General features: G+C 41.8%; 1 protein-coding gene across 2 annotated transcripts in view; it reads right to left on the minus strand.

Annotated features, from left to right (window-relative positions):
• LOC145415094 (proteasome subunit beta type-5-like) overlaps positions 1–19,856 on the minus strand; it is a 130,161-nt gene that overhangs the window by 82,590 nt on the left and 27,715 nt on the right. For both annotated transcript variants that reach the window (XM_080284509.1, XM_080284508.1), the window contains exon 2: positions 13,630–13,780. In XM_080284509.1, coding sequence (XP_080140635.1) covers positions 13,630–13,780 — 151 coding nt within the window. The remainder of the gene's footprint in view (positions 1–13,629; positions 13,781–19,856) is intronic.

Consider the following 19,856-nt stretch of genomic DNA (forward strand, 5'->3'; position numbering starts at 1 on the left):
GTGGAGAAGAGCGAGAAATTGAGGTGATGGAAGGAGCACTTTGAGGATTTGTTGAATGTAGAGAGTGACAGCAGTGCGAGTATAAGTGGTTGGGGAATGGCTGGGAGAAGAAGAGATGAGAGAAGGGAGGAAGAGATCAGTAGGGCAGAAGTAGTGGAAGCGATGAAGAAGATTAAGTTGGGAAAGGCCCCAGGAATTGATGGAGTGTGTGGTGAAATGTTGAGGTATGGAGGTGAGATTGTTGTGGAATGGATATGGAAGTTGTGTAGATTGGCTTGGGAAGAAGGAAGGGTTCCAGAGGACTGGAAATCAGGTATAATTGTTCCTTTATACTGTATAAAGGAAAACGGGAGAGAGAAGTATGTGGTAACCATAGGGGTATTTGCCTACTTTTTTTATTTTATTTTATTTTTTTTTAATGCGAGGAAGAAGGAACCAAAGGCCATGAGCCCGCAGTAACAGTTCCCTCCAAGAGAAAAACAAAATACAATAGAGAGCCAAATTCAAGATCCGATCATTTTGAGATGCCTGGACACACTGCGTTTGAAAGACTGGAGATCATAGGCAGGAGGAAATACAGACAGAGGGAGACAGTTCCAGAGCTGACCTGTTGCATGAATGAAAGACTGGGAGTAACGGTTAACTCTTGCATTAGAGAGTTGGACAGAAAAGGGATGAGAGTTTGCTGCCAGACAGGTGCTACGCGCCCGTCGTAGAGGTGGAGGAATGCAAGCAGACAGTTCAGAGGAGCAGTGACCATTAAAGTAGCGATAGAAAAGAGATAAAGATGCAACAGTGCGGCGAAGAGACAGAGGTTGAAGGGAGTCAGTAAGAGGAGGAGAGTTAATGAGACGAAAAGCCTTTGACTCCACCCTATTGAGAAGAGCTGTATGTGGGGAGCCTCCCCACACATGAGAGTTGTACTCCACACAGGGGCGGATAAAACCCCTGTATAGAGTCAACAATTGTGCAGGGGTGAAGATAAAATATATGGTAAAATACTCATTGATAGGGTTAGGCATATGACAGAGGAGCTAGTTGGAGAAGAACAAGGGGGATTTAGGAAGGGAAAAGGGTGTGTAGATCAGTTGTTTGTTCTAATATGTTTAGTGGAGAAGTATCTAGAGAGGGGAAAGAAAGTGTATGCTGCCTTCATGGGCTTGGAGAAAGCTTATAGCAGAATAGATAGGCAAGGTATGAGGAGAGTATTAAGACTATATGGAGTGGATGGGAAATTGTTGAGTGCTGTGAAGAGTATGTACGAAAGAGCTAGGGCTACGGTGCGAGTGGATGGTGAGCCGAGTGAATTTTTTTATCTCAATGTGGGACTGAAACAGGGTTGTGTGATGTCTCCATGGCTGTTTAATATATACATGGATGGGGTTGTAAAGGAGGTGCAGGGTAGGGCAGTAAATGTGGGGGTGGCTCTAATGAATGAGGGTGAGATTTGGAAGCTTCCGGTGTTGCTGTTTGCTGATGATACAGTATTGTTGAGTGAAGATGAATGGGAGCTGCAAGGTTTGGTGAATGAATTTGGGACAGTGTGTAGGAGGAGGAAGCTGAAAGTTAACGTAAACAAAAGTAAAGTTATGGTGTTTGAGAAGAATGAAGTCACAGGATGTACAGTGAGGTTGGATGGTGAGGATATGGAGAGTGTGAGTGCATTCAAGTACTTGGGTAGTGTGATGAGTAAGGATGGAACTTTGGGGGATGAAGTGCGTGAAAGGGTACAGCAGGGAAGAAAGGTTGTTGGTTCACTGAAAGCAGTGATGAGAAATAGGGAGGTGAGTATGGAAGTTAAGAAGTCACTGCATGATAGTACTGTGATCCCTACCCTGACGTATGGAAGCGAGGCATGGATCTTGCAAGAGGGGAACAAGTCAAGAGTGAGAGCAGTGGAAATGACTTACTTGAGAGGAGTGTGTGGAGTACATGGAGGGACAGGTTGATGAATGAAGAAGTGAAGGAACGTTGTGGGGTGGATGTGGATGTGGTTGACATTAGGAGAAATACACTGAGGTGGAGGGAGGGAGAGGAAGGGGTAGACCAAGGATGAGGTGGAGGGATGGAGTTGAGAGGTATATGAGGGAGGGGGGAGTGAGTTGGGGGGAGGGTAGTCAAATGGTGGGTGACAGAGCGACTTGGAGGCGTTTTGTCTGTGGCCACCCTTTGCGGGATTAAGGCGTCGGGCTATAGATAAATAGATTTTTTTTTTAAAGGAAGAAATCACTAATTACTGGAGTCGTTAATTATGAGTTCAGCTGTAATCGGGTTCTACTGTGTATTTATGACAATGGTGCACGGCAAAATTTTTTACATGATGTTACACACTGTAACTTTGAATTTTTCATAATAAAGATATATCAATCTGATTTAAACCATGCAAAACTACGATAAATTAACTTTATATTATTGGGGGAGGCGGTGGCTGAATCGGTAGAGAGGTGGTTTGCAGTCCTAATGGACCCAGGATCGAATCTCGGCTGGAGCAGGGAACAGTTTAAGGATTTGAATTTCCTAAAAAAAAAAGCAGACTTTCCTGATCTACCAGATGACCCGCCGACATGTCGTAAAAGTACCCCCGCTAATACCAATACACCAGTCCTGTATGAGACAGCCCTAGCATGTATTCAATATGGACGGTGAGTGTTAGCGCTGAAGTGGTGACATGTGGAGGTGTAGGAGGACTACTGGGCCTTGGGATAGGCAACTGCCCCCAAGAAATAGGCCCTGAGCCTTTGCCCAGAGTCGGACACATTAAAAAAAAAAAAATACAGATTATGGTTATTACTGCATTTTACTGTGTGGCAATGCAAAAGGAAAAAGAAGCACAGTTTTTAAAATTCTCAGCTGCACATTCGCTTCGCGATTTTTTTCGCTGATCGCTCTGTGTAAATACAGGCATACCCAGGTTGTACGATGCAACTGGTTCAGTAAAATCCCATTGCTAGGCAGGGTATCGTATCTCGGGGTAGATATAACATGTAAAGTCCAGGGATGTGTTTTTGAGCCTTGGGTTCCCCCCCCCCAACCAAATCCTAAACCAACCCCCCTCCCCCCCAAAAAAAAAGTGGGGAGGGAGGGGGCATTCTCAAATGGCCTAACAGCTGTAAAAGAAGATAACCTAAACCTAAAACCAATGCCCATCTCACTTGTACCCAGTCAAAGTCACTGGAGAATGCGATCTCTGACCCGTATTCAAACTCAGTAAAGAAGCAGCAGCAGAACTGTATATAATCCCATCATCACATGGTATTGGGACAATTAACCCTCTGCGTCCCGGCAGATTTTAGAATAGTTATTTGGCTAAAACCTCCGCTTTTTAAGAGAAACATCAAAAATTCAGAGAGAAAGTGCTCAGCTGAGCTTAGAAATACAGTAGAAGTAAGAGTACCTTTACCTTGTTCTCTCAGGCCAGGCTCGTGAGAAAACGTTTTCTATGAAAGGGGTAGCTATTTCAAACCATTCATAAATGGTTAGGTATTTATTTATTCGGTACGAACTTATATGTAGTACACAAGTATATTAGTTTTCAGACAATAATAAGGGCAATATAAGCGTTGCTCACTCACCAAACACATCAACATATGGCACCTTCTTTTACGACGTTACCGCCTCATCACTTCTGCTTGCTTCTTCCTCTGGCTTATTTCTTCCTTTGTCCTCCACCTCAGGAATCATTTTCGCTTTGAATTTCGTCATTGGAGAGACCGTGGTGTGACATGTCCTTACTAGCCAGGTCACTGCTAACAGGTGAGTTGCCGAGAAAATGGCGTGCGGGGGGGAGGGGGGGTCAGGTGGGGCCAGGCATTATCCTCGCCTGGCGTTGGGTAGAGGAAAGTCTCCCACATAAGCCTACCAAAAATCACCTGTGAAACTTTAAAAATGTGCAAATGACGGACCTCACAATTGCATAACGTATGGATACGTCGTCGGGTGTCACCGCGACAAAACATGGTGACCTATCCATACGTCGTCAGGACGCGGCGGGTTAAATAAGCATCTGTTATGCACAATAATAATGTATGAATGACGCAGAATCGTCCAAGGTGCCAATTCTTGTGACGGAGAACAGCTGATGTTTTGACAGGGACTTCTCGTGATGGGGAATGCGATTGATGATGCAATCAGGGCTGCTTTTTCAACGGCCCCTCTTTATGTCATTTTTGTTACTGTTCTGGTTGCTGAGCTCCTGTCTTTTCTTCTCTTTTATTTTCCAACATTTACAGTATTTAGAAATTCCTTTGTACAGTGGAAGCTCGATTATCCAGGCTCGGATTATCCAGCTTTCGGTATATCCGGGCCGTGACCCAATGGTTCAGTGGTACAGTAATTCATAGAATCATCCCTACGAATGCTCTGGTTTAAAGAGGAAGCATCCAGTTGCTAGGGAGAGAGGCATGGATAAACCAGAGAGAGTCTTGCTCACCCTGCCCCCACCCACACCTCCTGCTCACAACTCGATCACAAGGGTGGTAGGGTGGAGTTTGGTGAGGCAACTGATACTCCTGACGTAGCCTAACCTTGCCTAACTTCTTAATAATTTAACCTAATTTAACCTAACCTGACCTAACCTGGGCTCCAGTTGGGAAATTGGGAAACTAAATCCACTTTTGTGTACGACGAGTTTCTTCCATTATGCCCGAAGCAATCGTAGGTACGGCTTAAAGAACGTGATAAAAGATAAAATCTTTCAGCAAGAGAAGGTAATTTACTACCCTCAAAACAGAAAAACACAGAAAACAAACTGGAGGAATATGAAGAGAATTGCTGAAGCCTTTAGGCTGTATGCTTAGACGAAAAGTAATGGGTTTCCTAGTTTTAGGGAACGAAATGAAACAAGAATGTCTGCTAATCAGAAAAAAAAAAAAAAAAATTGCTCATCTCATGTGTTCTCGTAAGTTAGCATTCAGTTCTGCATTCTTAGTTAGGTATCGCGCCTTCCAACACATTTCGGACCGACAGAGCATTGTTATTTCTTCCTCTTACATTTACTGTTCACTCTTTTGTTCGTTCTTAAGTGTACTGTACGTATGAAAGAGAGTATTGATATAAACAATAATGCATTCCATTAACCCCATCATAGCTGTCAGCCTCAAACAATGGTTTACTGTACCGGTGTCAGGGATGTTGGGTTAGGGAGAGCTATAAAAAACTGCGAACAATTATGGGAAGGGAACGAAGGTCACTGGTATGTTTTCACGACCCTTCTCTACCATCTCAAACAGTCAGGCGGCCTGCCACTTCATCCGAGATGTTTTCGCCGATATGTTTAAATGCTAATGTAACATGTACCCTAATTATGAGTAAGTTTCTTCCATTATGCCGGAAACAATCGTAGGTAAGGCTTAAGGAACGTTATGATAAGAAAACAAACTAGAGAATATGAATTGAATTGGTAAGGTTAATAGGGTGTATGCTTGGACGAAAATTTACGAGTTTCACAATTATAGGGGACGAAATGGAACAATTATGTTTACTAATAAGAAAAAATACTTTCATCTCAAGTGTTCTCGTAAGGTGGCATTCAGTTCCACATTCTGTGTTCGATGTTGCTTCCCAACACATTTCGGACCGACAGAGCATACAGTTATTTCTGCTCCTTACAGTTAAGTGTACATTTATTTCACATTCTTTTGTTCGTTCGTGTATGTGTGAAAGAGAGAGTATTGGTACAAACAATAATGTATCCCATTAACCCCTTATGGCTGCTAGCCTTGAACAATGCTTTACTGTACCGGTGTCAGTAACGTTAAGTTAGGGAGAGCCATAAAAACTGCGAACAATTATGAGAAGGGAACGGTCACTGGTATGTTGACACGACCCTACTCCTACCATCCCAAACAGCTCGGCGGTCCTTTCATCGCAGATGTTTTCACCGATATGTTTAAATGCTAAAGTAACATGCACCCTAACTTATGTTTAAATTCTAATGTAACATGCCCCCTAATTTTCTTTCACGAATCATAGCAAATCACAAGATGGGTTTAGGGAGGAGGGGAAAAAGCTAGGTGTACCAGACGAGTCTTTTCAAATCTGTAAGAAAAAGAAACTGACTTTATAACTTTGAAAAAATGGTTTCAAGGTCTGCCACGGGAGCACACAAATTTCTGAACTCACGAACATTGAGGATTTGAGGGGGGTAAACATATGCTTTGCTGTAAGCAGTAAAAGCACCTTACCAAATCAGTTCATCCTGATAGTCTGTTATATTTTTCTTATTATTTCTGAGTTGGTAAATAAACATTTCTTGTTAAATCTTTCCCCGCTGTTTTTAGCTGTTCTGGTGTGACGACTCTTTGATTCGTTAACGTAATGGCAGAAGACACTGTTCTAATCTAAGTGTTTAAACCTGGCCTAACCTAGCTTAACTGCACCTAATAATGTAACCTAACCTAATCTTCAGTTGGGAAGTTGGGAAACGAAGTCCACATTTGAGTGCGATGAGTTTCGTCCATTGTGCTGGAAACAATCGTAGGTACAGCTTTACAACGAGACGATACTAACAGGGACGAAATCTTTCAGTAAGAAAACATGATTTACCGAACTGAATATAGTCTGAAAAATACTGAAACAAGCTGGAGGAATATACACTGAACTGGAAAGGTCTTTCTGGTACTTAAAGTGTATATTTACCGGTAAATAAATCAGTCTAACAGTACAGTACTTGTGTTTCCGCCGGATTAATCGTGCTTTCGGACCAATCGGGCACCCCTTAACACCATATAGCCCGGATAATCGGGCTATCTCTGTATTTTCAGAGCGTTTTCCCTGGAACAACCTGAGTGGAAACACATGATTTACTGATCGATGATGCAATCGGGATAGCCTTTTCAAAGGCCCCTTTTTATTTCGTTTTAGCTACTCTTCTGGTTGCTGAGTTCCTTTATTTTTTTTCTCTCTTATTTTCCAACATTTATTTAGAAATTCCATTGTATTTTCAAAGCATTTTTCCTTAAACAGCCCGAATATAAACACATGATTAATCGATGTCACATTTTTCATCAATAGTTTCGTTTCGTTTTGGAAGGCTCCAACATGCTTGCATGGGTCGGCCTTGGTCACCTAATGGTGGCTCTCCATGCTGCTTGATCTCTGGCAGCCTCCCTATTCAGTCCCTGAACCCTGAGGTCACACTTAATGACCTCGTCCCAGGTCATTTTTGGTCTACCCCTCGCAACCCACCCCTAAATTAAAGCTTTTCACTTTCTAAACCCAATTATCATCCCTCATCCTCTCCACATGCCCAAACCACCTCAATCTAACTCTTCTCATCACAACACCAATACACTCCAATCCCATCCTACCTCTCAACTCTTCCATCATAAACCTAGCCTCTCCAGTCCCTGCACTCAGGGAAGCATTGCACATCCACCTAATCACTGTCAGTTCTGTACATTTGAGCCTACGAATATCCTCTTCCTTTACTGCCCAGGTCTCACTACCATACACCATAACACTCCTAACATGTGCTGCACACAAAGATCCCATAGCACGTAGGGAGAGCCCTCTCAATGTCAGGAGAAGCAACAGCTTCCCGAACTTCTTCCAACCACACCTAACCCAAGCCAAAGAGCTAGCTCCAGCCCCACCTCCAGCACATAACATGTCTCGCAAAATAACAAAACTCTTCCACACACTCAAGAGACTCACCAACAAGTTTAGTCCTTTCACGCCTGGCCATATCCACATGCTCTCCCCGACACACCGTACACATAAAATCAGCATTATCTCGCTGTCTACCTCTAATCCCACATCTCTTATGCACCCACTTATCACAAACACTGCACAAGATGGAATTACTTCCCACGTCCTTGTGGCAAATAACATATGGCCATTCTCCCACTTCATTGACAATACCACAACCAACCCTAGATATCATCACTTGTTTTATCTGCATTTACTCTTGAGCCCTTGTGCCCCATACCATCTATCCACTTCCTAAATCTTTTCTCCTCCTTCCTTTCATTCTCTGCAGTCAACACCAAATCATCAGCGGACAACATCTCCCACGGGAGTCCATTTCTGAAGTCATGTGACAGGGCTTCAAGTACCATGATACACAATAAGGGACTCTGACCCATGATGCACACCAACATTCATGGAAAACTCATCGCTCAAATCTCTCTTCACTTTTACCTGGGTGCGAGGACCCACGTGATGGTCATAACCACCCTGACCAGCCACTCCTTGATCCCAAGCTTTTTCATTGCCCATTTCACTACCTCTCTAGGAACTCTGTCAAAGGCCTTCTCCAAATCAACAAAAACAAAGTACAGTTCCCTTTTCTTTCTTATATATTCTTCCTGAAGCTTGTGAGCAATGAATATGACATCAGTGGTCCCTTTGCCCAGCTTAAACCCAAACTGCATCTCATCAGTATTCACTCTTTCTCTAATCACACCTTCTCTCTCCATTACCATCGTTACCTGATCTAAAAGTTTTATGCCTCTATAATTTGCTCTTTCCAGGGCATAATCCCTCCCCTTGTACACCTTTACAATTACACTCTTCAGCCAATTATCTGGGACAACACACTCATATACTGTATAATCATATTTATCAGGTCAGTGACTAATCTGACTCCTGTATCTCCTGAGGTCTTCAACATTTCAGCAGTCAACCCAGACACACCTGCTGCCTTCCCCACCTGCATCCTGCCTACTGCCTCACTCACAGTAGCAGTGTCAATAATGGGCCAAGGGCCAAACACTAGATCTGCTTACTTCAAACCTTCCCTGTCCCAGTCAAACTCCTCATTCAACAACCAGCTATATGTATTTTTTTTTTTGTGAGGAAGAAGGAACCAAAGGCCATGAGCCAGCAATATTGTTCCTTCCATGAGAAAAACAAAATACAAGAGAGAGCCAAATTCATGGTCCGATCATTTTGAGATGCCTGGACACACTGCGTTTGAAAGACTGGAGATCATGGGAAGCTGGAAATACAGACAGAGGGAGACAGTTCCAGAGCTGACCTGTTGCATAAATGAAGGACTGGGAGTAACGGTTAACTCTTGCTCTCTCCATGCATTTTTAATATCCCCACTGTTCACTACTGCCCTTCCTTCATCTTTCTTCACACACTGCTCACCTATAATATCCCAATTCTCCCTCTTCACCTGATTTGCCACCTTAACCCCTAGGCACCGGGCATTATCCCATCACCGGGTTATTATCAGGAAAATCAATTTTTCACCAAAATATTTTTTTTCATTACAAATCATTCACAAATGACAAAAAACACATAAAAAGTGCGTACTTATTCTATGCTGGCAATTTGGAGGTGGTGGTGTGGTGTGAGGGAGCTGGTGTGTGGCGGCTGGGCTAAGCATGTTCAAGGTCGTGGTGACATGTTGGAGGGAGAAGGGATGATTACCTCGCGCCAAAATAAGTGTTGAGTTTGTCTTTGTTTCTCTCACTAATTCACAATGCCGTATGAACTCAATATTACAACTAAAATAGCAAAAAACAAAAGAAAGTAACTAATAAAGATCGGCTTATTTTATGTTTTCCATGATACTTATTTTCTAACAAATTTATGTCTATTTAGGTATTCATTATTACTGTATTTACACACTATTTACACATTATTTCACTGTTTTTAGTAATTCTTTACAATATGATACTCCCTAAAGGCTGGCTATGGTCAGTACAAGTGTACTCAAGCACCCGTACACTCTCCCCCACACCCCTCAGGGCCCCCTAGTAGCCCTCCCCACCACCCCAACCCACCCCAACCCTCCCGACCCCTACCCCTATCCTGAACCAGTACAAGCCGGTTCCAAGTCCACACTCTTCCTAAGCCGGCCTCACACCACCCTCCACCACAGCCCTCCTCCCTGCTGGGCTGCCCTCCCACCACTCCCACCCACACCCCCGCCCCCTCCCCGAGTCAGCCAGCGTGACCCCGCGCACCAGCCATGCCGGAACAATACTCAGAGTCCATATGGCACACTGCTAAGTTCAAACATGCCCACAAAAAATTAAAACGTCATATGATGTGGACTGTAGGCCTCTACCAAAACATCATATGATGTGGACCAACTCCTAGGGGTTAAATACCATATTCTTCCCTTCCACACGATTTAGGTTATCAAGTAAATGTCTCTGTGACCAGACTTCACCCTGTATATCTCTGTTCTAGGTTTCCTGTAAGCCAAGAAACCATTTACAACACTGGGTGGTAACCATATAACCAAACCCTACGTGCTCCCTATTGTGTCAACAAGTGGGTTGGTGGAGAGTTAGTGCCCTTCTCCGTGAAACAAATAACTCAAAGTCAAATGGCCACCCCTTACCGGATTATGGCGTCTGGCAATAGATAGACAGATAGATAGATAGTCCTACATCTGGGCAGCCAAGTATTCCTCTTTGTTACCACCCTTCTTCCATTCCCTGAAAAGACTTCTTTTCTTCTGCATGAAATATTTACTCTCAAAGGTTTTCATAATTATTATTTAAAATTATCATTACGTATTCCATGACAGGTTAGATGATAGTTTAATGGTCAAACACAAAATATTCTTTGCTGAGTCGCCTAGTTGTCGACACTGTAAATGGTTCCTCGTCTGAAGGACGAGAATCCGTACCCCAAATGACAGTGTTCACTCCACCTATGACTAAAACACATTAATCTAAGTCTAAAAACAGTTTATAAATCAACCTAAACACAAAATTTAAGTCTAAATTATCATCCAGATAGGTAAAAAAAAAAATCAAAACCCATCACAAAACCGGGGGTAGGCCTATGATAGGTGGGGTAAAGTGGTATTTCTACCCCCATCACTATTCCGGGGTATCACATCTAGGGGTATCGTAAATCAGGGTTTGCCTGCACTGTTTTTACGATAGGACTCTGGTTGTGGTGGTATTTTAAAGCAGAATAGTTGTACTTTATTGTAAAATGTTCAAAAAAGGAAAACAAAGAAAATAAAAAGTCAAAAGCACGGGCTGAAGTTAGGCAAAAACCAAAAATTTTATATCTTGCTGCAGGAAAATATTTGCCAAGAATAAAGTAATAAAAAGACAAAGCCATGAGTCAAACCAGCTGTGCAGTACCCACCACGCACAGAGCAACCATTCCGTGACGTCGCGCTTCAGTCTCTTTGCTGTGACACGTAAAAGTGATTTATGGTGAATATTTTATAAGAATATCTTAAAATGTTGCATAAATGCATCACTGGAATCTCTGAGGTTAGAACTGATATGACATGAAAACGCGTCATCAGAATCTCAAAGGGTTAAGTACTACAGTAAAAGTCCTATTATTTGGCAGCTGATTATTCGGTAGATCTGATATTTCGGCAGTTTTTGAGAAACAGTCCCATTTACGAAAGTACATGGCAGATGTCCAGAATCGTCTCTGCAGTCCAGGAAGTGTTTACCTGTGACTTGTAGGCCTACTGTTTCATTACACTTATAAATGTTTACTAGTTTCTATATTTTTCAGATTCAGGTATAGTACAGTATTAATTACAATATTGCACAGTATCAGACAGTACACTAACCACCCCCCCAAATTAGCGATGGTTACCTTCCAAGTCCCCTCGCTAATTCTTGAAATTCACTCATTCTTGACACCTTCCTGAAAATGACATTTACCGGTAATTGCGTAGCCCATGAACCACTGATACCGCATTGCATTACCTATAAATAAAAGTTGCTTGTTAAATCTGTTTCCCCGTTGTTTTTAGCTGTACGGCTGTGACAGCTCCTGTACAGTACTTTGATTCCTGAGCATAATGGTGGAAGGAACTCTCATGTTTAACTAAACCTAACCTAACTGAGTTTAACTGTACCTAATAAATTAACCAAACCTAACTTAACCTGAAGTTAGAAAAATGCATAAAATTAACTGGAGGAATATGAATTGCTAAGGTCTTTCTGATGAAGGTTAAACGTACATTTAGTGTTCATTCATTTGTTCATTTTTGTGTTTATATATGAAAGAGAGAGTATTGATGCAAACAGTAATGTACTCCATTAACCCTTTAATAACCTCCGGCAATGAACAACCCCTTACAGTGCCGGTGTCAGTGACGCTGAGTTAGTGTGAGCTACAAAAAAAACTGTTAACAATTATGGGAAGGGAACGAAGGTCACTGGTATGTTTACAAGACTCTACGAGACAATTCCAAGCAGTCAAGCTGTTGCTTAATCTCAGAAGTTTTCACCCATTTGGTAAATGCATCGTAACTTTATCAATTCTTCCGTGAATCATAGCGAATCATAGCATGGGTTTAGGAAGCTAAATAACACATTGCTAAGTGTGTCAGATGATTATCTTCACATCTTTAAGAAAAATAAATTGATTTCAGAAGAATGGAAGAAACTTACTGTATTGTATGTACTCAAAGATGGATTAAATGTTTTCCATTTAGTTTTCTTAAAGATGTGAAGAGAATCGTCTGGCAAACCTAGCAATGTGTTTTTTAGCTTCCTAAACCCATGCTATGATTCACTATAATTCACGGAAGAATTGATAAAGTTATGGTGCATTTACCAAATGGGCGAAAACATCTGAGATTAAGCGACCACCTGACTGCTTGGAATGGTAACATAGAGTCATGTAAACATACCAGTGACCATAATTGTTCACGGTTTTTTGTAGCTCACGCTAAAACGACGTCACTGACATCGGTACTGTAAAGGGTTGTTCAATGCCGGGGGTTAAGGGGTTAATGGAATACATTATTGTTTGCATTAATACTCTCCCTTTCACATATAAACACAAAAATGAACAAAAGAATGAGCGCTATATGTACGTTTAACTTTCTCATCTGAAAAACCTTACCAATTCATGTTCCTCCAGTTTCTTTTATGTATTTTTCTGACTATTTTATTTTGTGTTTGGAGACAGTACTGTGTACAGTACTCCAAACACATTTGTAATAATATATGTAGTGATGACAGTGTTCACCAATACAAATGATGTACTGAGCCGGTAGGTAATATTCAGTATCATTTCAGCCATCTGGGACTTGTAGGCCTACTGTGTCATTACACTTGTATATGTTCACTAATTGATACATATTTCGGATTCAGGTATAGTACTGCACTGACTACAGCATTTTACAGTATGCAGTACTCTCTCCGAACACAATTGTAATACCAAAAGTGGTGAAGACAGTGTTCACCAATACATTTAAGGTACTGAGTGGGTAGGTTTTTTTATTATTCACCAAATCCAATTTCTTGGCATCAGCCCGGTCCCATAGATGCTGAATAATAGGACTTTTACTGTATAATTAGTTAAGTGTATATAAAATTCAGAAAATAATATGGACACTGAATAAGTAAATATGATTCCTACCAGTCACATCCTCCCTTGTGAGGTGTAGGGATCATGATGAGGCCACGGAGTATCAGAAAATACAAAAACAATAGAAGAATAAAATAATAATAAAGTAATATAACAGTAAAAATTATAAAAACTGTAACCCACACTTAGCTATAGCTTTAATGATGCACAAAGAACAATCCAAGTGAAAGAAACAAAGTGCATCTGTTCAATACTGTAAACTGTGCCAGCTACAATGGTGGTGGTGTGCTGGACCTTACTCTGTGCTGTACTGGAACTATACTTTCATCCATCATTCCAAAAATACAGTAATCTTAGCATACTCACCAATATACTGTCCTGATGTGGCCCGGGAGTCAACAGCCATAACCACACCCCCTTTGTACTTGAAGCCCAGAGTAGTTGTGCCATGAGCAAAGTTCAGCCGCAACTTCCTCCCATTCTCATCCACCAGGTATTCCCCAACCTGGCATTCAGACTTGGAAGGGAAAGAGTAATCAGCCAGTCAGATAAATGGTACCAAGTATCCTGAATTCATTATTGCAACATTATCCAGAATTAATTTTCAACATTGGTGGTAGATGGTGGTGACCATCATCCACTCTCAATGTAGTGCTGCCTACTTCCTTCACCTTCATCATTCTTTTTTGTATTGCCAGCCTCTCTTCCTATTTTTCCCATCTTTCCTGTCACTTTTTAATATTAGCCTGTTCCTTCATTATGGTTAGCAAGTAGAGGTAGGGGAGAAGATGAGAGAGAGAAGAGAGTTGTATATGAGAGCAGCAGAAGGGAGGTTAAGAGACTGGTGAAGGAGAGTAAGAAGAAAGTGGATGAAGAGTTTGGGAGGAATCTGAGTGTGAAATGGGGGGAGAGTAAGAAATTGTTTTGGAAGGAGGTAAAGAAAGTAAGGCAGTGTGAAAGGGGAAATAGTAGGGGAGTGAAAGATAAGAATAATAGATTGTTGGTGGAGAAGAGAGAGAAATTGAGGAGATGAAGGGGCACTTTGAGGATTTGTTGAATGTAGAGAGTGACACCAGTGCGAGTATAAGTGGTTGGGGAATGGCTGGGAGAAGAAGAGATGAGAGGAGGGAGGAAGAGATCAGTAGGACGGAAGTAGTGGAAGCAATGAAGAAGATTAAGTTGGGAAAGGCCCCAGGAATTGATGGAGTGTGTGGGGAAATGCTAAGGTATGAGGGTGAGATTGTTGTGGAGTGGATATGGAAGTTGTGTAAATTGGCTTGGGAAGAGGGAAGGGTTCCAGAGGACTGGAAATCAGGTATAATTGTTCCATTATACAAAGGAAAAGGGGAGAGAGAAGTATGTGGTAACCATAGGGGTATTTGCCTTCTTAGTGTGACTGGTAAAATATATGGTAGAATACTCATTGATAGGGTTAGGCATATGACAGAGGAGCTAGTTGGAGAAGAATAAGAGGGATTTAGGAAGGGAAAAGGGTGTGTAGATCAGATATTTGTTCTAAGATGTTTAGTGGAGAAGTATCTAGAGAAGGGAAGAAAAGTGTATGCTGCCTTCATGGACCTGGAGAAAGCTTATAGCAGAATAGATAGGCAAGGTATGAGGAGAGTATTAAGAACATATGGAGTGGAGGGGAAGTTGTTGAGTGCTGTGAAGAATATGTACAAGGGAGCTAGGGCTACGGTGCGAGTGGATGGTGAGCTGAGTGAGTTCTTTGATCTCAATGTGGGACTGAAACAGGGTTGTGTGATGTCTCCATGGCTGTTTAATATATACATGGATGGGGTTGTAAAGGAGGTGCAAGGTAGGGCAGTGGATGTGGGGGTGGCTCTAATGAATGAGGGTGAAATTTGGAAGATTCCGGTGTTGTTGTTTGCTGATGATACAGTATTCTTGAGTGAAGACGAATGGGAGTTGCAAGGTTTGGTGAATGAATTTGGGACAGTGTGTAGGAGGAGGAATCTGAAAGTTGATGTAAAAAAAAGGTAAAGTTATGGTGTTTGAGAGGAATGAAGTCACAGAGTGTGCAGTGAGGTTGGATGGTGAGGATATGGAGAATGTGAGTGCATTCAAGTACTTGGGTAGTGTGATGAGTAAGGATGGAACTTTTTGGGATGAAGTGCATGAAAGGGTACAGCAGGGAAGGAAGGTTGTTGGTTCATTGAAAGCAGTGATGAGAAATAGGGAGGTGAGTATGGACGTTAAGAAGTCACTGCATAATAGTATTGTGATCCCTACCCTGACATATGGAAGCGAGGCATGGACCTTGCAAGAGGGGAACAAGACTGAGAGCAGTGGAAATGAGTTCCTTGAGAGGAGCATGTGGAGTGATGTGGAGGGACAGGTTGACGAATGAAGAAGTGAAGGAACGTTGTGGGGTGGATGTGGATGTGGTTGAGAAGATTAGGAGAAATACACTGAGGTGGTTTGGACATGTGAAGAGAATGGAGAATGAAAGACTGACTAAGAGGGTGTATGTAGGTGAGGTGGAGGGAGGGAGAGGGAGGAGTAGACCGAGGATGAGGTGGAGGAAGGGAGAGGGAGGAGTAGACCGAGGATGAGGTGGAGGAAGGGAGAGGGAGGAGTAGACCGAGGATGAGGTGGAGGGATGGAGTTGAGAGGTATATGAGGGAGGGGGGGGGGTGAGTTGGAGGGAGGGTAGTTAAATGGTGGGTGACAGAGTGACTTGGAGGTGTTTTGTCTGTGGCCACCCTTTGCGGGATTGGGCGTCGGGCTATAGATAGATAGACAGATTTACTTTGAGTAGCCTAATCATTTCCTATAGGCAAGGAATCCATTAACAACACTGAGTGGTAACCATATAACCAACCCATACATGTTCCCTAAGTGTCAACAAGTGGGTTGGCAGTGGGTTAGTGCCCCTCCCCACAAAACTACTAACTCACTGACAAATGGCCATAGGGGATTCTGGAGTCAACAGACAGAGATAGATAGATAGACAAATAGATAGATAGATAGATAGATAGATAGATAGATAGACAGACAGATATAGATGGTTTCCAATTTGCAATATCCTTTAGAAAACACCACAACAAATACTTGAATAAACACAATATACCTACAGACACTTTTCTTTAACATATTTGAGATTGGAACAAACCTAAACTCAGTACTCTTATTAATTTAAATCTACATACCTAAGCAGCTTCCCCCAGAGAAAGGGAGGCATTCGAGACAGGACGATACACTCCCAATTCACTCATCCAAACACACACACTTATTCATATCTTAGCCCCAAGGGGAGAAAGGACAGATCCTCACTGCACCACACCGCACGAGGGTCAACTGCACAATGCAATTAGCGACATCCACAGCAGGGCCTGACAGCAGAGCTGGATTACCCCTACCACATCATTATGGACCCATCCCCTTATCTGCACCAGACCTGATCAGCTGATCAGACTAAATGCAGGAGAATATCTCCTCGGGGCCACGTCACCATTCATTCATTCACAATTTCTCACCAATTATTCCTATCATGTGCAACCACTCTTCCTTGCTCAACAAACATCCCTCTCACATCCAACACTCTCTTCACACTGTTCATCCATCCTATTCACGGTCTTCCTCTACCTCTCACATCCCATCCAGTTATCTTTTTCAACAATCGCTCATCATCCATTCTCTCCATATGCCCAAACCATCGCAACACTTTCTGCTCAACTTGATCAGCCATCTCTCGCATAACTCCAGTTTTCCTTCGCACTTCATCATTTCTCACTCAATCCACATGCGTTAGTCCACACACACTCCTCAGACACCTAATCTCCATTACATTCAAACTTTTCCTCTCTGCTACACCCATATTCCATGTTTCAGCCACATACAGTAAAAGTCCTATTATTCGGCAGCTGATTATTCGGTAAATCCGACATTTCGGGAATTTTGAGAAATAGTCCCATTTACGAAAATCTCTGATTGATCAACAGATATCTGGAATAATCTCGGCAGTCAAGGAAGTGTTATCTGTGACTTGTAGGCCTAATGTTTCATTACACTCCTATATGTTCACTATAATCTGGTATAGAACTGTATTGATTACAATATTGCACAGTATCATACAGTACAGTAACCATCCCCCCAAGTTAGCGAGGGTTACATTCCAAGCCCCCTCGCTAATTCTTGAAATTCGCTCATTCTTGACGCCTTCCTGAAAATGACATTTACCGCTAATTGCTAGCCCATGAACCACTGATACTGTAATGCATTACCCATAAATAAATGTTGCTTGTTAAATCAGTTTCCCCGTTGTTTTTAGCTGTATGACTGTGACAGCTCTTGTATTTTGATTCCTCAGCATAATGGAGGAAGAGACTGTCCTAAGTGTTTAACTAAACCTAACCTAACCGAGTTTCACTGCACCTAATAACTTAACCAAACCTAACCTAACCTAAAGTAAAAAAATACATAAAATAAACTGGAGGAATATGAATTGTTAAGGTTTTTCTGATGAAAATTACACGTACATTTAGCGCTCATTCTTTTGTTCAGTTCTGTGTTTATATGTGAAAGAGTATTGATGCAAACAGTAATGTATCCCATTAACCCCTTAACCCCTTAATAACCTCCGGCATTGAACAACCCTTTACAGTACTGGTGTCAGTGATGTCAAGTTTGTGTGAGCTATAAAAAAAAAATGAACAATTATGGGGAGGGAACGAAGGTCACTGGTATGTTCACACGACTCTACGCTACGATTCCAAGCAATCAGGGGGTCGCTTTATCTCAGATGTTTTCCCCCATATGGTAAACGCACTGTAACTTTATCAACTCTTCCATGACTCATAGCAAATCATACCATGGGTTTAGGAAGCTAAATAACACATTGCTAGGTGTGCCAGATGATTATCTTCACATTTTTAAGAAAAAGAAACTGATTTCAGAAGGATGGAAGAAACTTACTCTACATACTCAAAGAGGGATTAAATTTTTTCTATTTTCTTAAGGATGTGAAGTTAATCATCTAGTGCACCTAGCAATGTGTTATTTAGCTTTCTAAACCCATGCTATGATTTGTTATGATTCACGGGAGAATTGAGAAAGTTACGGTTCATTTACCAAATAGGAGAAAACATCTGAGATAAAGCGACCCCCTGACTGCTTGGAATCGTAGCATAGAGTCGTGTAAACATACCAGTGACCTTCGTTCCCTTCCCATAATTTTTCAGTTTTTCATAGTTCACACTAACTCGACATCACTGACATTGGTACTGTAAAGGGTTGTTCAATGCCAGAGGTTTTTAAGGGGTTTATGGAATACATTATTGTTTGCATCAATACTCTCCTTTTCACATGTAAACAAAAAAAACGAACAAAAGAATGAAAGCTAAATGTACGTTTAACTTTCATCAGAAAGACCTTACCAATTCATATTCCTCCACTTTATTTTATGTAATTTTCCGACTATTTTATTTTATGTTTGGAAAAAGTACTGTATACAGTACTCACTCCAAACATATTTGTAATAATATAAGTAGTGATGACAATGTTCACCAATACAAATGATGTACTGAGCTGATAGGTAATATTCCGTATCATTTCAGCCATCCAGGACTTGTAGGCCTACTGTGTCATTACACTTGTACATGTTCACTAATTTATATACATATTTCAGATTCAGGTATAGTACTGTATTGATTACAGTATTGTACAGTATACAGTACTCTCTCCAAACACAGTTGTAATACCGTAAGTGGTGATGACAGTGTTCCCCAATATATTTAAGGTAACTGAGTGGGCAGGTTTTTTATTATTCGGCAAATCCAATTTCTCGGCAGCAGCCCAGTCCCATAGATGCCGAATAATAGGACTTTTACTGTATACTGCAGTCGGTACCACTACACCCTCATACAGCCTTCTCTTTACATCCATTTTAAGTGAACAACATCTAAACATTCTTCTCATTCCTCCCAGCACCTTACCTATTTCATTCATTCTAAACTTCACTTCTACATCTACTCTTCCATCCACAGCAATATGTGACCCTAAATACTTAAAACACTCTACCTCCTCAAGCAACTTACCATTCAAAACTATATTCATCCTCCTACCACCTACCAACCTCGTACATTTCATCACTTTATTCTTATTCTCATTTACTTGAGAGTTACTTGAGAGGAGCATGTGGAGTGACGTGGAGGGACAGGTTAACGAATAAAGAAGTGAAGGAACGTTGTGGAGTGGATGTGGATGTGGTTGAGAAGATTAGGAGAATACACTGAGGTGGTTTGGACATGTGAAGAGAATGGAGAATGAAAGACTGACTAAGAGGGTGTATGTAGGTGAGGTGGAGGGAGGGAGAGGGAGGGGTAGACCAAGGATGAGGTGGAGGGATGGAGTTGAGAGGTATATGAGGGAGAGGGGGGGTGAGTTGGGGGGAGGGTAGTCAAATGGTAGGTGACAGAGCGACTTGGAGGCATTTTGTCTGCAGCCACCCTTTGCGGGATTAGGGCATCGGGCTATAGATACATAGATAGATAGATATATTTACTCTCAATTTCCTTCTTTCACACACTCTTCCAAACTCCTCTACCAACTGTCTCAATCTTTCTTCCAGA

Source organism: Coenobita brevimanus, chromosome 101, assembly GCF_032717465.1.
Source record: "Coenobita brevimanus isolate Jiangsu-jjx chromosome 101, ASM3271746v2, whole genome shotgun sequence".
NCBI classification, from domain to species: domain Eukaryota; kingdom Metazoa; phylum Arthropoda; class Malacostraca; order Decapoda; family Coenobitidae; genus Coenobita; species Coenobita brevimanus.